A 17,944-nucleotide genomic window follows, 5' to 3' on the forward strand; every position below is an offset into this window, starting at 1 on the left:
ATTTCAATAAGATGAGGCTTTTAAAGGTACATTATGCAACTTTCCTGCTGCGGTGCTTCTGTCCGCTGAGTCCACTCACATCCACCCAGGGCCTCCGATGCCATTGGTAGATTGAGAGACCCGAAGGCTGTTGCACTTTCGGGCCGATCAGAGCAGATATGAGAGAAGCACTTTACGTCATGCTTTAACGGCCGCCCTGTCATGAAAGTGTCCCAAACTTCATCAAGTCTATAATTGCAGTACGCTCCCCACACGCCATAATATTCATGAAGGCACATGCAGTATCAGTCCTGCTTATTTGTGTTCTCGTGGTCCTAGCCTCATGTCTCATATCATGTCGTACATTTAGAATAGTTTAGTCTGTGGGTTAATTTCAGTGAGAAATTATGAATTGTGGAAAAATGTCCTTACGTGTGTGGGCTCTGCTCTTTGCATCACGTTTTTAAATCCCAAAAGATTTTAAAATCCTCTAGTGTGTACCAGGCTTTCATTTGAATTTTGTGTTTCAGGCCTATAGTCATTTTTAAAACGTCCTGCCACTAACGCTCCCTTGTCCAACTCTTTTTACCCACAAAACCAGCCACCCTGCTGACCATGCGGTGAACTGTAATCTCACTTTTGTACATATTCTGAACATAATGCTGACTTTGTATCAATAAAGGATGTCAGGGTCTCTTCATGCTGTGGTCTCGACTTACTTGTGGCGCTTTGAGCAATGGGGGATGACAGAGGCAGTTGAAATTCAAATCTGTGCCCCCGGGACAGTAAACTGGGATGAGGGGACCTACTTGCTTTCGTCCACCTTGGATGCTGTGGACGTCGGACTGCAGATGGCGCTGTCGCCGTCACTCTCTTGGTTGGATAATAAAGCCAAAACTTGTGAAGGACAAATTTGTGCACCCAATCCACAACAGGTCATATGAATTCAGAAAAAGTTAGGAAACACACTCGGGTATTTTCATGGGAATGCAGCTCATGACACACTTCATGGATCTTCCCAGAAATAGTTCCCAGTTAATCCTCATGTTCTGATTGGGTGACTGAGTTGAGCAGTTCAGACTGGTGTCTATTAAAAGTGTCTGCAGGCCCACAATGAACAGCACAGAGACAGTATAATTGGAGCATTCACTCATATGAAACTATGAACACAACCCACATTATGACGGACATTCATCCATGTTTCGACCTGAATAACTTTACAACTTTATTATTTCCCAGTGACCCGTCTGTCCTGTGTGTACTGGTGTATCTTGTACTTGGACTGTTGTCGGCTATAACAGTTTGTGGAAACCTTCTTGTCATAATCTCCATTGTTTATTTCAAGCAGCTGCACATTCCCACAAACTACCTGATCCTGTCTCTGGCTGTGGCCGACCTGCTGGTGGGAGTTGTAATCTTCCCTTTCAGTATGGCTCATACTGTAACCGCCTGTCTCTACCAGGAAAATGTGTTTTGTAAAATCAGAGACTGTTTTGATGCGACTCTTTGTACTTCTTCCATTCTGAATTTATGTTGTATTTCCATTGACAGATATCACGCTATATGTCATCCTCTCACTTATAGGACAAAAGTAACTGTGCGTGTGGCTGGAGTCATGATCTCCATGACTTGGAGTGTTGCTGCGATGATCGGTATTGGCATCATTTTAGGTGGATACAGTCAGGGAACATGTGAAGAAACATGCTCAGTCAGTGTTGTACTCTCTAATGTCACTGGACCTGTTTTTTCCTTTTTCATGCCTGCAATTATAATGCTCTGCATTTATATTAAGATATTTGTTGTTGCTCAGAAACAAAGAAACAGCATACAGATTTCTACATCTGGTACAGTCAGTAAGATGGAGAGGAAGGCCACTAAAACCCTGGCCATAGTGATGGGAGTGTTCCTCTTATGTATGATGCCGTACTTTCTGTGCATCGTTTTTCTGCCTTTAGCGAGTGAAACTCCACCGTTTTCTCTGATCGAAGCTCTCAACTGGCTCACTCTGTCCAACTCAATGCTCAACCCTTTCATTTACGGCTTCTTCTACAGCTGGTTCAGGTCTGCCTGTAAAGTTATATTATCTGGACAAATATTCACAGGCAACTTTACAAACACTAAACTAATGTGATGTGATTAAGGATTAACCATGGATATCAAACAGATGCTTTTGCTGGATTACATTTCCCTGAATGCTTAATTTCCCCCCAAATAACACAATCTGAATCATCAATAGGTGTTGGCTCAGTTAAGTCAAACAACATTGAGACAGCCAAGCATTATGTATTTTTGTGAATATTTTGAGTTGAAGTTTAAAGAGGAAAATACAGTGCCTCTCAAAAGTATTCATACACCTTGAACTTTTGCACATTTTGTCATGTTTACAACCCTAAACATAAAGATTTTAATTTGATTTTTTTTACTGAACGTTCACACACAAGTAACAGACAACTGTGAAGTGAAAGCAAAATGATACATGATTCTGTTATTTTTCAAAAAATAGAAAACCGAAAAGAGGGGCGTGCATAAGTATTCATACAGCATGAATGAATACTTTGTGGAACCCCCTTTTACTGCAATAACAACAGCAAGTCTTGGGGTCTGACTCTACAAGATTTGCACATGTAGAGACTGACATTTTAGCCCATTCATCTTTACAAAACAACCCAAACTCTGTCAGATTAGAAGGAGAGCGTTTGTGAACAGCAGTTTTCAGATTATTCCACAGATTTTCAATAGGATTTAGGTCAGGACTTTGACTGACACATGAATTCTAACACATTAATATGTTTTTATTGAACCATTCCATTGTAGATTTATCTTTGTGTTTTGGGTCATTGTCCTGCTGGAAGGTGAATCTCCGCCCCAGCCTCAATTCTCTTTCTGACTCCAGCAGGTTTTCCTCCAAAATGTCTCTATATTTGGCTCCATCCATCTTCCCAACTATTCTCACAATCTTCCCAGTCCCCGCTGAGGAAAAGCAGCCCCACAGCATGATGCTCCCCCCCGTATATTTTAAACTGGGGATGGTGCACTCAGGACGATGAGCAGTGTCAGGTTTGCTCCATACATAACGTTTTGCATTTGGGCCAAAAAGTTCAATTTTTGTCTCTTCTGACCAAAGCTCCTTCTTCCACATGGAGCTGTGTCCTCCATATGACTTCTACAAACTTCAAACGGGATTTTTTATGGCCTCCTTTCAATAATGGCTTTCTTCTTCCACTCGTCCATGAAGGCCAGATTTGTGTAGATACGACTTATAGTTGTCCCATGTACAGATTCCCCCAGCTCAGCGGCGGGACTTCACAGCTCCTCCAGAGTTATCTTGGGGCACTTGGTTGTATATCTTACCAGTGTCCTCCTTGTTTGATCTAATATTTTAGATGGGCGACTGTGTCTTGGTAAGTCTGCAGTGGTGCGATACTCTTTCCATTTCTGAATGATGGATTGAACAGTTGCTCCGAGAGATGTTTAAATCTTGGGAAATCTTTGTGTAACTTAATGCTCCTTTAAACTTCTCCACAGCTTTATCCCTGACCTCTCTGGTGCTCCTTGGCCTTCATGATGCTGTTTAGTGACCGATACACTCTGACCACAGCTCTGAGGACCTAAAAGAACAGCTGAAATTATACTGAGAGTAGATTACACAAAGGTGGCCTCTATTTAACCGTTAGGCCAAGGTGTGAACATTCTGGAGTCATTAGGAATGTTTTAAAGGCAATTTAATGCACTCAGAAAATGCTGTATGAATACTTATGCACGCCCTACTTTTCACTTTTCTATTTTTTGAAAAATAACAGAATCATGTATCATTTTGCTTTCACTTCACAGTTGTCTGTTACTTGTGTGTGAACGTTCAGTAAAATAATCGAAATAAAATCTTTATGTTTAGGGTTGTAAACATGACAAAGTGTGCAAAAGTTCAAGGTGTATGAATACTTTCGAGAGGCACTGTAGTTTTATATAGACCTTTTTTCTCCTGCACAGGATTCTTTTCTAATATATACCAATATGCTCTTGTATTGTTTGTTCTCCTGTGTACGGCACTTTGGTCAACAGTATTGTTTTGTATGGTTGTATGGTTTCGAATATATAAATAAAGTTGGATTGGATTTGAACATTTCTTGAGGGCACAATCGGGGCTCACATTTGTGGAAGGCAAGAGAGAGATTAATTAGATATGCAAAAATACTGAAAGGTTTGCAAAAGATAAAACACCACTTCAGGTATTATTTGATAAGAATCATACTATACCATATGGCCAAAAGCTCAAAAAGTCCCATTTCAATAAGATAAGGCTTTTAAATGGTACATTATGCAACTTTTTATGCAAAATAAAAAGCTGATATTTGTGCATATTGACCTTGTAGTGGCCCAGTGGCTGTGTGAGTGGTCAGCACGGCGCCTTTACTTTCCATCACGGTGGACTCTACAACGATCCAGGATGAATTGTTTTGGAGGTTCTCTGGTGAAAGTCCGTCTGCAGTGAAAACCTTCCAAACGATTGATAATGCACCTTTAAAGAACATGTTTCTGGCAATGAAGGCCACCTTGTACTCGGAAAAAGTCTCGTCAATCTACACACTACACATACTACAGCACTGTGTGGATTTTCCTGTGTGTTTATAGCAACTTAGCCAGGAGCCTACAGCTTTTTGATTGTTTTGCTGCAGCTCAATTTCGCTCTATATGGACATGCTGTATCTCTTTATTTTGCATTTTCTGAGGACTTTTCAGTCGCTGGATTAGTTTGACAGTTAAATTAAGCGGCTTAAAGGGACTATACAGAGTTTAACAATTTGTAAATTATGTATTTTCCTCCCTCTACATGTTCCAGCCATGTCCTAATGTGTAGAATGAGCCCAGACCTGTTCACCACAACTGCCTCTAAAATCCTGCACTGTCACTCAAAAAGGTGTTACGTCGGGTCTGAACTGCCGAAGCACAAGCTTAATATAGAAGGTGCAGTTACATGCATGACCTGAGGTGGCAGTAGTGAGTGTAACATGGCAAACTTGCAGCTCCTTTAAAGGAATAGGCCACCGTTTTTACATACTGAGATGTGTTCTTACCTTAGCTTTGACGAGTTCTTTAGGACCTGTCTGATCTTCACCTGTGCCTTCAGTCACGTAAACACAGCGCAGACGGCGTTAGCATTTAGCCTCTCCCTCTCTCCCCTATAGCTCCAAAACAGGTCAAGATAGAAGCTACCAAGCTCTTCCACATTTTCCCTATTTAAATATGGTTACGTGAAGTGTTCCACTACAAAGTATAATTGTAAGGCGTAATAACAGGAGTAGTTCGAAATCCGCGCAGTAATCTTCACTTTACTGTGCGGATGCCAAACTACTCCTGGTATTATTACGCCTTACATTATAGTTCCCCCTTTTACCCGCTTAGAAAATCCACATTGTTTAATTTTGTGTAATTATACTTTGTAGCGGAACACTTCACGTAAACATATTTATTTATTTCAAAATGTTTTTATTATTTTTGAAAATAAGTACAGAAAACACACATCAATGTACACTCCATTGTCATACTGGGGCAAATAGTCAAGGACAAAGTTCTTGAATAAACTTATGTTTACCATAGCCACCCCAGGGTAATAATACCCCCTTTGAAAAGAAAAACAACTCTACAACCAACAAACAGACAAATGAAAAATAAGTAAATAATCATAATAATGATAATAATAATAAAATAAATAAATACAATACAAAAAATAAATAAATAAATAAATAAAATAAAACAAAAAACAAAACAAAAAACAGGGATATGCTTGTCTTAAATTGCTAGTCTAAGGAGTCTGCATCAAACACATTTTCATAATAATCCAAAAAGGGTTGCCAAATACTTTGAAATTTTTCCACAGAATTTTGGACTGTGATCCGAATCTTTTCAAGTTGAAGGAACGACATGGTGTCACTCACCCAGCGAGAGTGTTTGGGGGGTGAGGGGGACTTCCAGTTAGAAAGGATTAAACGACGAGCCAGTAGTGTAGAGAAGGCTATTAATTGTGATTGGCCCTTTGAGGTTCTAACATTAGTGTGTACCACTCCGAAAATTGCGGTTGTTGGATCTGGGTCAATTTGCTTTCTACAAATATAGGAAAATGAATTGAAAATTTCCAACCAAAAAGAGCTTAAACTAGGACATGACCAAAACATATGTGCCAAGGTGGCAGGGGCTTGATGACAACGAACACAGGTAGGGTCCACATTAGGGTATATTTTAGCTAGTTTAGTCCGTGACAAGTGCAAACGATTAAATATTTTAAATTGGATTAGCCTGTGTCTAACACAAATGGATGAAGTGTATATTCTATTTTTACAATTTTGCCAGATATCATCAGTTAGCGTTATACTTAAATCCTCCTCCCATTGCCTTTTGAGAGGGAGCAGTGACGGACATTTAATATCCTGAATAGTTGAGTAGAGCTGGGACACACCACCCGAGCGACCAGACCTCAATATCAAGCAATCATCCAAAGGACAAATATCTGGTTTCAAGGGGAAAGATGGAAACTCCTTGCGAACAAAATCGCGAACTTGTAAATACCTAAAAAAATTTGACCTTGGTAGATTGAAATTTGTAGACAATTGCTCAAAAGAAGCAAAACTACCCTCCACAAAGAGATCTCCAACGCTCCTAATACCTTTTACAGCCCAGGTACCAAACGTTGCATCTATCAATGACGGTCTAAAAAGAACATTTCGAGCCAGGGGCATAGACACTAGTGTCTGTTCGTGTCCAAAATGTTTACGGAACTGGGTCCATATACGCAAACTGGCTCTAACAATAGGATTTTTAGTGTGCGCACCTACTGTCAAAGGCAGAGGAGCACATAGTAAAGAGGCCAAGGAGACAGACGCACACGAGTGCTGTTCCATTAAGGACCAAACTGGGCCCACCCTGTTCACGCAAGTTTTATACCAAACCGTTAATTTATATATATTTGCAGCCCAATAATAATGTAAAAAATTTGGTAGACCAAGTCCACCATCTACCCGTCGTCTCTCTAAAACTGCCTTCCGCACACGAGGTATGGTTTTGTTCCAAATAAATGTACTGATACACGTAAACATATTTCAATAGGGAAAGCGTGGAAGAGCTTGGTAGCTTCTATCTTGACCTGTTTTGGAGCTATAGAGGAGAGAGGGAGAGGCTAAATGCTAACGCCGTCTGCGCTGTGTTTACGTGACTGAAGGCACGGGGGAAGATCAGACAGGTCCTAAAGAACTCGTCAAAGCTAAGGTAAGAACATATCTCAGTATGTAAAAACGGTGGCCTTTTCCTTAAAGAATCGCCAGAGCTGTTAGCCGCTAGTTAGCAGCTAGTTAGCAGGATTAGCCTGTATCTTGGAAACACTGCAGACTCCACGCTGCAGCACTAACAACATTTAACTCTGGTTAAATCCAGCACAGACTCTGATTTAGGGAGTGTCGTCTCTAATAAAGTGGAATATTGGAATTTTGGAATAGATGCTTTATTTCCACTGAAGAATGTTTCTGTTTGCTGCTCTTTTTCTCCTCAGCTGAGAGCTGCGTCCTGTAGGAGCTGCACGTCAATTTGGATCAGTTTCCGGTATTGGAACCACATTAATGAGTATGAGTCAAGCATGTGGTATCGGCCCGATACCCTATACTGGTATCGGTGCATCCTTAATTCTAATTGGATGACAGAGCTAAGCTGAAGAGACTGGTGTGGATAAAAGTGTCTGCAGGCCCACAGTGAACAGTACAGGGACGGTGTAATAGGAGCATCACTTTTGATTTTACAATGAACGCAACTCACATTATGGCGGACATTCATCCATGTTATGACTTGGACAACTTCTCAACCTTAATATTTCCCAGTGACCCGTCTGTCCTGTGTGTACTGGTAAATCTTGTACTTGGACTGTTGTCAGCTATAACAGTTTGTGGAAACCTTCTTGTCATAATCTCCATTGTTTATTTCAAACAACTGCACATTCCCACAAACTACCTGATCCTGTCTCTGGCTGTGGCCGACCTGCTGGTGGGAGTTGTAATCTTCCCTTTCAGTATGGCTCATACTCTGACCTCCTGTCTCTACCAGGAAAATGTGTTTTGTAAAATCCGGGATTGTATTGATGCAATTCTTTGTACTTCTTCCATTCTGAATCTATGTTGTATTTCCATTGACAGATACTACGCTATATGTCATCCTCTCACTTATACGACGACAGTAACTGTGCGTGTGGCTGGAGTCATGATCTCCATGACTTGGAGTGTTTCAGTGATGATCGGTATTGGCATCATTTTAGGTGGATACAGTTATGGAACATGTGAAGAAACATGCTCAGTCAGTGTTGTGCTCTCTAATGTCACCGGACCTGTTTTTTCCTTTTTCATGCCTGCAATTATAATGCTCTGCATTTATATCAAGATCTTTATGGTCGCTCAGAAACAGAGAAACAGCATACAGATTTCTATTTCTGGTACAGTCAGTAAGATGGAGAATAAGGCCACTAAAACCCTGGCCATAGTGATGGGAGTGTTCCTCTTATGTATGATGCCGTACTTTCTGTGCATCGTTTTTCAGCCTTTAGCGAGTGAAACTCCACCGTCCTCTCTGATCGAAGCTCTCAACTGGCTCGCACTGTTCAACTCAATGCTCAACCCTTTCATTTACGGCTTCTTCTACAGCTGGTTCAGGTCTGCCTGTAAAATCATATTATCTGGACAAATAATCACAGGCAACTTTGCAAACACTAAACTAATGTGATGTTTGGAAAAGGGATTAACCATGGATATCAAAACGATGCTATTGCTGGATAGATCTTCTACCCAAAATAAATCAAAGAAATGGCTGTGACTGTTGTATTTTGCAACATATTTTTCACAGACATATCAATGTAATTACCAAAGACATGTATTGGTAAAACAGCATGCATGATTCTGATTCATGGGGCAGCATGTATCGTATGTAATCAAAATTAAATCCAGTGTATCATCAAAGTTAGATGGTGATTTCTTTTGGAAAGGCTGTGCTGCAACACCACATCATGCAGGTGTAAAATATGTTCAAAGGTTCAGGAAAGGGCAAGATGAAGATTACATTTCCCTGAATGTGTGCATTTCCCACCAATTAATAAACTATGAATTACAGTATGTATCAGTGTTGGCTCAGTTAAGTCGAACAACAGTGAGGGGGAAAACAATCAATTGAGACAGCCTAGCATTTTGCATTTTTGTAAATATTTTGAGTTGAAGTTTAAAGCGGAAAAAAGTTTAGACCTTTTTTCCCCTCCACAGCATTCTTTTCTAATATACTAGACCAATATTTGCTCTTGTACTGTTTGTCCTGCTGTGTACTGCACTTTGGTCAACAGTATTTTTTTTGCATAGTTGTATGTTTTTTAGAGAGCAATATGAATAACGGTCGATTGTAAATTTATCTTTTTTTTAATTTTTTAATTTAAAGTAGTGCAGACAAACAATACAAAACAGTAGACAATTCCATTGACGTGTAATAACCATAAATTCCATAAAACAAAAAACCCCAACAAAAAACACAAGTTAGAAGTGCTACCTCAAATACTATTTATAGTGTATGCGTGTGTGTGTGTGTGTGTGTGTGTGTGTGTGTGTGCGTGTGCGTGTGCGTGTGCGTGTGCGTGTGCGTGTGAGCACATTTACAACAACTATCACTGCCCAAAGTGCTGTACACAGGCAATGCAAAGTTTCAACAAAGTTAAAATACATTACATAACAAAGAATAGCAATAATAATAACCACCAAAGAAAATCAGCTCGGCTTGTGTTGAAGGCCAGTGCAAACAGATGGGTCTTCAAAACAGATTTAAAAACATTCAAAGACTGAGCTGTTTTAACGCTCGAGGGAAGACTGTTCCAAAGTGTGGGCGCTGCAACAGCAAAAGCTCGGTCACCCCTAGTTTTCATCTGAGATCGCGGAACAACTAGCAGCATTTGATCTGCTGACCTCGTCGTCCTCTTTGGGACATAAACAGACAGAAGCTCTGAAAGGTAAGACGGGGCCATTCCATTTAAACACTTAAAAACATCAGTAGGATCTTAAACTGGATCCTGTAGCTCACTGGGAGCCAGTGCAAAGAGGCCAGAACAGGAGTAATATGCTCATATTTCCTTGAGCCAGTGAGTAATCGTGCAGCGGCATTTTGGACCAGCTGCAGGCGATGGATGGAGGCCTGGGACAATCCATAGTACAAAGAATTACAGTAGTCCAACCGGCACGAGATAAGGGCATGGACTACACGCTCTAGGTCAGCATGTGGTAGGTAGGTAATTATGTATTTTCCTCCCTCTACATGTTCCAGCAATGTCTTAATGTGTAGAATGAGCCCAGACCTGTATATTCACCACAACTGCCTCTAAAATCCTACACTGTCACTCAAAAAGTTGTTACGTCGGGTCCGAACTGCCGAAGCACAAGCTTAATATAGAAGGTGCAGTTCCACGTATGACCTGAGGCAGCAGTAGTGAGTATAAAATGGCCAGCTTGCATCTAGCCCCTTTAAGACTCGCCAGAGCTGTGAGCTGCTAGTTAGCAGGATTAGCCTGTATCTTGGAAACACTGCAGACGCTGCAGCACTAACAACATTTAACTCTGGTTAAATCCAGCACAGACTCTGATTTAGGGAGTGTCGTCTGTAATAAAGTGGAATACTGGAATTTTGGAATAGATGTTTTATTTCCACTGAAGAATTTTCCTGTTTGTTGCTCTTGTTCTCCTCAGCTGAGAGCTGCGTCCTGTAGGAGGCCAGCTGCACGTCAATAGGTGTCAGTTTCTGGTATTGGGACCACATTAATGAGTATGAGTCAAGCATGTGGTATCGGCCCGATACCCTGTACTGGTATCGGTGCATCCCTAATTCTAATTGGATGACAGAGCTAAGCTGAAGAGACTGGTGTAGATAAAAGTGTCTGCAGGCCCACAGTGAACAGCACAGGGACGGTATAATAGGAGCATCACTTTTGATTTTACAGTGAACGCAACTCACATTATGGCAGACATTCATCCATGTTATGAGTTGGATAACTTCTCAACCTTATTATTTCCCAGTGACCCGTCTGCCCTGTGTGTACTGGTAAATCTTGTACTTGGACTCTTGTCAGCTATGACAGTTTGTGGAAACCTTCTTGTCATAATCTCCATTGTTTATTTCAAACAACTGCACATTCCCACAAACTACCTGATCCTGTCTCTGGCTGTGGCCGACCTGCTGGTGGGAGTTGTAATCTTCCCTTTCAGTATGGCTCATACTCTGACCTCCTGTCTCTACCGGGAAAGTGTGTTTTGTAAAATCCGGGATTGTATCGATGCAATTCTTTGTACTTCTTCCATTCTGAATTTATGTTGTATTTCCATTGACAGATATCACGCTATATGTCATCCTCTCACTTATATGACGACAGTAACTGTGCGTGTGGCTGGAGTCATGATCTCCATGACTTGGAGTGTTGCTGCGATGATCGGTATTGGCATCATTTTAGGTGGATACAGTTATGGAACATGTGAAGAAACATGCTCAGTCAGTGTTGTACTCTCTAATGTCACTGGACCTGTTTTTGCTTTTTTCATGCCTGCAATTATAATGCTCTGCATTTATATTAAGATATTTGTTGTTGCTCAGACACAGAGAAACAGCATACGGATTTCTATTTCTGGTACAGTCAGTAAGATGGAGAATAAGGCCACTAAAACCCTGGCCATAGTGATGGGAGTGTTCCTCTTATGTATGATGCCTTACTTTCTGTGCATCGTGTTTCAGCCTTTAGCGAGTGAAACTCCACCGTTTTCTCTGATCGAAGCTCTCAACTGGCTCACTCTGTCCAACTCAATGCTCAACCCTGTCATTTACGGCTTCTTCTACAGCTGGTTCAGGTCTGCCTGTAAAATTATAGTATCTGGACAAATATTCATCGGCAACTTTGCAAACACTAAACTAATGTGATGTTTGGAAAAGGGATTAACCATGGATATCAAAAAGATGCTATTGCTGGATAGATCTTCTACCTAAAATAAATCAAAGAAATGGCTGTGACTGTTGTATTTTGCAACATATTTTTCACAGACATATCAATGTAATTATCAAAGACATGTATTGGTAAAACAGCATGCATGATTCTGATTCATGGGGCAGCATGTATCGTATGTAATCAAAATTAAATCCAGTGTATCATCAAAGTTAGATGGTGATTTCTTTTGGAAAGGCTCTGCTGCAACACCACATTATGCAGGTGTAAAATATGTTTAAAGGTTCAGGAAAGGGCAAGATGAAGATTACATTTCCCTGAATGTGTGCATTTCCCACCAATTAATAAACTATGAATTACAGTATGTATCAGTGTTGGCTCAGTTAAGTCGAACAACAGTGAGGGGGAAAACAATCAATTGAGACAGCCTAGCATTTTGCATTTTTGTTAATATTTTGAGTTGAAGTTTAAAGCGGAAAAAAGTTTAGACCTTTTTTTCCCTCCACAGCATTCCTTTCTAATATACTAGACCAATATTTGCTCTTGTACTGTTTATCCTGCTGTGTACTGCACTTTGGTCAACAGTATTTTTTTTGCATAGTTGTATGTTTTTTAGAGTGCAATATGACTAAGGGTTGATTGTACATTTCTTGAGGGCATACAATTTCAGAACACAAGAGAGATATTAACTATATTTGCAGAAATACTGAAAAGTGTGCAAAAGATTTAAAAAGCATAACACCGCTTCAGGTATTATTTGATGATTACAAGTAAATTTCCCCGGGGGCCAAAATATGTCGGGCATGTATTGCCGGGGTCCATACACAAAAGCTCCAGTAAAATATCATTTGATTGCGAATATTCTATTGAAGAAACCTTTTTCAATAAATGAATAATAATGATCCGGACTGTAGCTTCATGAAAATGGCCTACACTTGTTTTGCACAGATTATTCACTTCACACTCGGTGGCAACTATTGTAGCCACAACCGCCCTGGGGCAGCCTGCCCATTTACCACATGGCTATAATGTGTTTTTTATGTTCTGATTTTTATCAGTGCCCTCTACTGGATACATGTGGAATTCTTTACTTTCCTTCTTTAAGCTGCCCCCTAGTGGCTGGAGTGAGCATTCTGCTTCTTTCTTTAAAGCAGTACTAACTAACTCTTCCCCCTAGAGGCCATGAGCGCATCTGCAGGTGTAGTAGCAAGTTGCAATTTTTTAACTTATTAATTGTCTTGGAGAGTAAATCCTAAGCTGACAGGAAAGGCGAAGGGAGAGAGGGTTACTGTGCATCCAATTATACAATGGAAATATTTTTTTTCACTCAAACTTGGCTGTAAATACTGTTTAAAGTGACGTTTGCCCGCAGTTAGCTTTGCCCGTTAGCCTGTTAGCTTCTTCTTCGTGATTCCATTAGTGTGTATTGGTGACTTCGGACCGGTGGCAGTCAAGTTGCAAACATGTTTTTCTGGCCAGAGACACCAGGGGGCGATGAAAGACCCTCCAATCATCCCATAAACACTTGTATCACCCCCACAGGGACTACGGGGAGGATTTATTAAGGTAAACACGTTACTTAGTACTGCTTTAAAAATCATAACAGGAATGGACTAGAGACTTACTCTTTTTTTTTTTTTTTTTGACATGCATCGGGAAATTTCAATAACACAAGGCCTTTAAAGCAGCATTAAGCAACTTGTTTACCTTAATAACTCCTTTTCGTAGTCCCTCTGGTGGTATTACAAGTGTTGATGGGATGATTGGGGGGCCTTTCATTTCCCCCTGGTGTCTCTGGTCAGAAAACCACAATTGCAACTTTCCTGCCTACGGGTCGGAATCACCAATACACACTAATAGAATCACGAAGAAGAAGCTAACAGGCTAAACGGGCAAAGCTAACTGCGGGCTAGCGCCACTTAAACTGTATTTACAGCCAGGTTTGAGTGAAAACAATTATCTCCATTGTGTAATTGTATGAACAATATCCCTCTGTCCCTTTGTCTTTTCTGTCAGCGTAGGATTTACTCTCACGGACAATTAATGAGTAAAAAAACGTGACATGCTAGGACAACTGTACTGGCGCTGATGGCCTCTAGGGGCAGGAGCTACTTAGTACTGCTTTAAAGATACAACTTAGGTGGAAAAACAAAAGTTAATATTACTTGTTTTGTAGGTTTTCTGTTGAGGGTCCTGCAGTGAAAACCTTCCAAACAATTGATCCAGAGACCACTGTGATGGAAAGTAAAGGCGCCACGCTGACCACTCACACAACTGCTGCTTCACTACAAGGTCAATACACACAACTTTTTCAACTTTTTTCCCCACATATAAAGTTGCTTAATGCACTATTAAAGAAAATGAAGGCCAGGCTGGATTCAGAAAAGTTAACCAGTGAGTTTGACGGTGCAGGTACTTTAAGACTAATTAATTCACACGGAGAATTTGATTGGATGAGAAGTTTTCCGTCACTGTGAGCTGGGCTATAACAAGACACTGGGCTAAGGATCTTATGGTCGGACTAAGACAGTGCAACATGTCTGTCATAAAGGTTATCTCTAACATGTTTTAGAAATGGACTCCGACATCCATCCCTGCTTTGAATTTCATAATGCAACTTATACTTTTTCAGAGAACGCTTCAATATTATGTGTTTTAATTTATATAGTTCTGTCTTTATTGGGTCTCACAACAGTTTGTGGAAACCTTCTTGTCATAATCTCCATTGTTTATTTCAAGCAGCTGCACCTTCCCACAAACTACCTGATCCTGTCTCTGGCTGTGGCCGACCTGCTGGTGGGAGTTGTAGTGTTTCCTTTCAGTGTGTCTCAGACTCTGACCGCCTGTCTCTACCAGGAAAATGTGTTTTGCAAAATCCGAGATTGGTTTGATATAACTCTAAGTACTTCTTCCATTCTGAATTTGTGTTGTATTTCCATTGACAGATATTACGCTATATGTCATCCTCTCACTTATAGGACGACAGTAACTGTGCGTGTGGCTGGAGTCATGATCTTTGTGACTTGGAGTGTTGCTGCGATGATCGGCATCAGCATTATTATTGGAGGACAGGGAACATGTGAAGAGACGTGTCTTGTTGACGTGGTTTTGACCAACGTAACAGGACCTATTCTTGCTTTTTTCACCCCTGCACTCATAATGATTTGCATCTATCTTAAAATTTTCTTTGTCGCTCAGAAACAGAGAAACAGCATACAGATTTCTATTTCTGGTACAGTCAGTAAGATGGAGAGGAAGGCCACTAAAACCCTGGCCATAGTGATGGGAGTGTTCCTCTTATGTATGATGCCTTTCTTTCTGTGCGTCGTTTTTCTGCCTTTAGCGAGTGAAACTCCACCGTCCTCTCTGATCGAAGCTCTCAACTGGCTCACACTGTCCAACTCAATGCTCAACCCTTTCATTTACGGCTTCTTCTACAGCTGGTTCAGGTCTGCCTGTAAAATTATAGTATCTGGGCAAATATTCACAGGCAACTTTGCAAACACTAAACTAATGTGATTTATTTGTTGTTATTGTTGTTAAAAAATGAAATCTTTTAAAGCAGTAACCCATTAATTCAAACCACACCACAAAGGTAATTGAGAGATGAGTAACATTTTCTTGTAAAAAGTTAATTTGTCCTTGATTTGAGTATCCAATTTCCGGAAACCTGTTCAAGAGGCATTATTGTAACATTAACACACTGATAAAATAATCTTATAAAACCAGTAAAGTTCAAATTAACCTTACTGGATTAACCACATAATGGACTCACTGGTTCAATGACAAATTTGGTGATTTCTTTCAAAAGCAATGAATCCCCCAGTGAGTTATGGGCCGCTATACGCTCCATGTACAAGTATGACGTCAATTTGGAGACAGTTTGGAATCAAGCTCAATGCAATCAAACCTGGATTATCAATATCGAGCCATTGACTCAAATAGGACTGAATCTCCAATGTACCAAAGCCAGATGCATCAAACCAAATATGGTGCATCCGGAAGGTATTCACATCCCGACACTTTTCCCACATTTTGTAATGTTACAGCCTGATTCCAAATGTTTTTTTTTTTTTTTTTTTATCAATCAACACACAATCCTCCAGAACGTCTTGCAAACGTATTAAAAAGTAAAAGTCTGCATCTAGTACATTTAAGTGTTGACACCCTTGCCACTTAAAACTGAGCTAAGGTGCTTCCTTTTCTCATTGATCGTCCTTAAGATGTTTCTACAACTTGACTGGAGCCCACCTGTGCTCGATTAAATTCATTGGACTTGATTTGGAAAGGCACAAACCTCTCTATAAGGTTCCACAGTGCATGTCATAGCAGAAACTGAGCCCTGAAGTCAAAGGAGCTGCCTGTAGACCCCAAAAACAGGTTAGCATCGAGGCAGAGAACAACCAGGAGTCGTCCTAGACCTGGCCACCCGTCCAAACTGAGCAATTAAGGGGGGAAGGGCCTTGGTCAGGGAGGTGACCAAGAACCCACCAAGAACCCACTCTGACACAGCTCCAGGGTTAAACTGTTCATGAACCAAAATTTGATCAATTTTGGAATAAGGCTGCAACAGGACAAAATGTGGGAAAAGTGTAGGGTTGTCAATACTTTCCAGGTGCACAGCAATTGGGACACATCCATTTCTGACTGTGCACCTCGAACTTTTTAGCTCATGCTTCAACAAGTTCTCAGTCACCATAAACATTCACGTTATGATGCTGTATATACTGTACATGCCCTTATTACAATCAGGACCATTGGTTTAGTCATAATAGTGTTCACTTTCTTCTACCATTTCAAGTGGCCCTGTCAGTTTTTGCAATATTCAACTGTGAGTCCGGACTTTTCAGTAATGCAGATGATGACACACTTCATGAATGTCATCAGTATCCAATTAATCCGCATATTCTGATTGGATGACAGAGCTAAGCTGAAGAGACTTGTGTCGATAAAAGTGTCTGCAGGCCTACAGTGAACAGCACAGGGACGGCATAATTCACTTTGGAGTGTAAAATGAATGCAACTCACATTATGGCGGACATTCATCCATGTTATGACTTGGATAGCTTCTCAACCTTATTATTTCCCAGTGACCCGTCTGTCTTGTGTGTACTGGTAAATCTTGTACTTGGACTGTTGTCAGCTATAACAGTTTGTGGAAACCTTCTTGTAATAATCTCCATTGTTTATTTCAAGCAGCTGCACATTCCCACAAACTACCTGATCCTGTCTCTGGCTGTGGCCGACCTGCTGGTGGGAGTTGTAATCTTCCCTTTCAGTATGGCTCATACTCTGACCTCCTGTCTCTACCAGGAAAATGTGTTTTGTAAAATCCGGGATTGTATCGATGCAATTCTTTGTACTTCTTCCATTCTGAATTTATGTTGTATTTCCATTGACAGATACTACGCTATATGTCATCCTCTCACTTATATGACGACAGTAACTGTGCGTGTGGCTGGAGTCATGATCTTTGTGACTTGGAGTGTTTCAGTGATGATCGGTATTGGTATCATTTTAGGTGGATACAGTTATGGAACATGTGAAGAAACATGCTCAGTCAGTGTTGTACTCTCTAATGTCACTGGACCTGTTTTTTCCTTTTTCATGCCTGCAATTATAATGCTCTGTATTTATGTCAAGATATTTGTAGTTGCTCAGACACAGAGAAACAGCATACAGATTTCTATTTCTGGTACAGTCAGTAAGATGGAGAAGAAGGCCACTAAAACCCTGGCCATAGTGATGGGAGTGTTCCTCTTATGTATGATGCCGTACTTTCTGTGCATCGTTTTTCAGCCTTTAGCGAGTGAAACTCCACCGTTTTCTCTGATCGAAGCTCTCAACTGGCTCACACTGTCCAACTCAATGCTCAACCCTTTCATTTACGGCTTCTTCTACAGCTGGTTCAGGTCTGCCTGTAAAATTATAGTATCTGGGAAAATATTCACCGGCAACTTTTCAAACACTAAACTAATGTGA

At 40.7% G+C, this 17,944-nt stretch overlaps 5 protein-coding genes across 5 annotated transcripts; all 5 read left to right on the top strand.

The window, feature by feature from the left end:
- Positions 1–1,159: 1,159 nt before the first annotated feature.
- Positions 1,160–2,110, top strand: LOC306975037 (trace amine-associated receptor 4-like; the record flags this gene model as incomplete). The annotated part of the gene is made up of 1 exon (XM_079572457.1): positions 1,160–2,110. One exon carries the CDS (start codon positions 1,160–1,162, stop codon positions 2,108–2,110), a length of 951 nt encoding a protein of 316 aa, XP_079428583.1.
- A 5,669-nt stretch (positions 2,111–7,779) lies between these two features.
- LOC306975117 (trace amine-associated receptor 4-like) lies at positions 7,780–8,730 on the top strand (the record flags this gene model as incomplete). Its single annotated transcript, XM_079572537.1, has 1 exon — positions 7,780–8,730. The coding sequence occupies one exon, from the start codon at positions 7,780–7,782 to the stop codon at positions 8,728–8,730; it is 951 nt and encodes a 316-aa protein (XP_079428663.1).
- Positions 8,731–10,989: 2,259 nt separating this feature from the next.
- LOC306975118 (trace amine-associated receptor 4-like) lies at positions 10,990–11,940 on the top strand (the record flags this gene model as incomplete). The annotated part of the gene is made up of 1 exon (XM_079572538.1): positions 10,990–11,940. One exon carries the CDS (start codon positions 10,990–10,992, stop codon positions 11,938–11,940), a length of 951 nt encoding a protein of 316 aa, XP_079428664.1.
- A 2,382-nt stretch (positions 11,941–14,322) lies between these two features.
- LOC306975119 (trace amine-associated receptor 4-like) lies at positions 14,323–15,481 on the top strand (the record flags this gene model as incomplete). Its single annotated transcript, XM_079572539.1, has 2 exons — positions 14,323–14,374; positions 14,658–15,481. 2 exons carry the CDS (start codon positions 14,323–14,325, stop codon positions 15,479–15,481), a joined length of 876 nt encoding a protein of 291 aa, XP_079428665.1.
- Positions 15,482–16,993: 1,512 nt separating this feature from the next.
- Positions 16,994–17,944, top strand: LOC306975120 (trace amine-associated receptor 4-like; the record flags this gene model as incomplete). The annotated part of the gene is made up of 1 exon (XM_079572540.1): positions 16,994–17,944. The coding sequence occupies one exon, from the start codon at positions 16,994–16,996 to the stop codon at positions 17,942–17,944; it is 951 nt and encodes a 316-aa protein (XP_079428666.1).

The sequence above is a fragment of the Gobius niger genome (assembly GCF_951799975.1).
Source record: "Gobius niger genome assembly, chromosome: 15".
Classification (NCBI taxonomy): domain Eukaryota; kingdom Metazoa; phylum Chordata; class Actinopteri; order Gobiiformes; family Gobiidae; genus Gobius; species Gobius niger.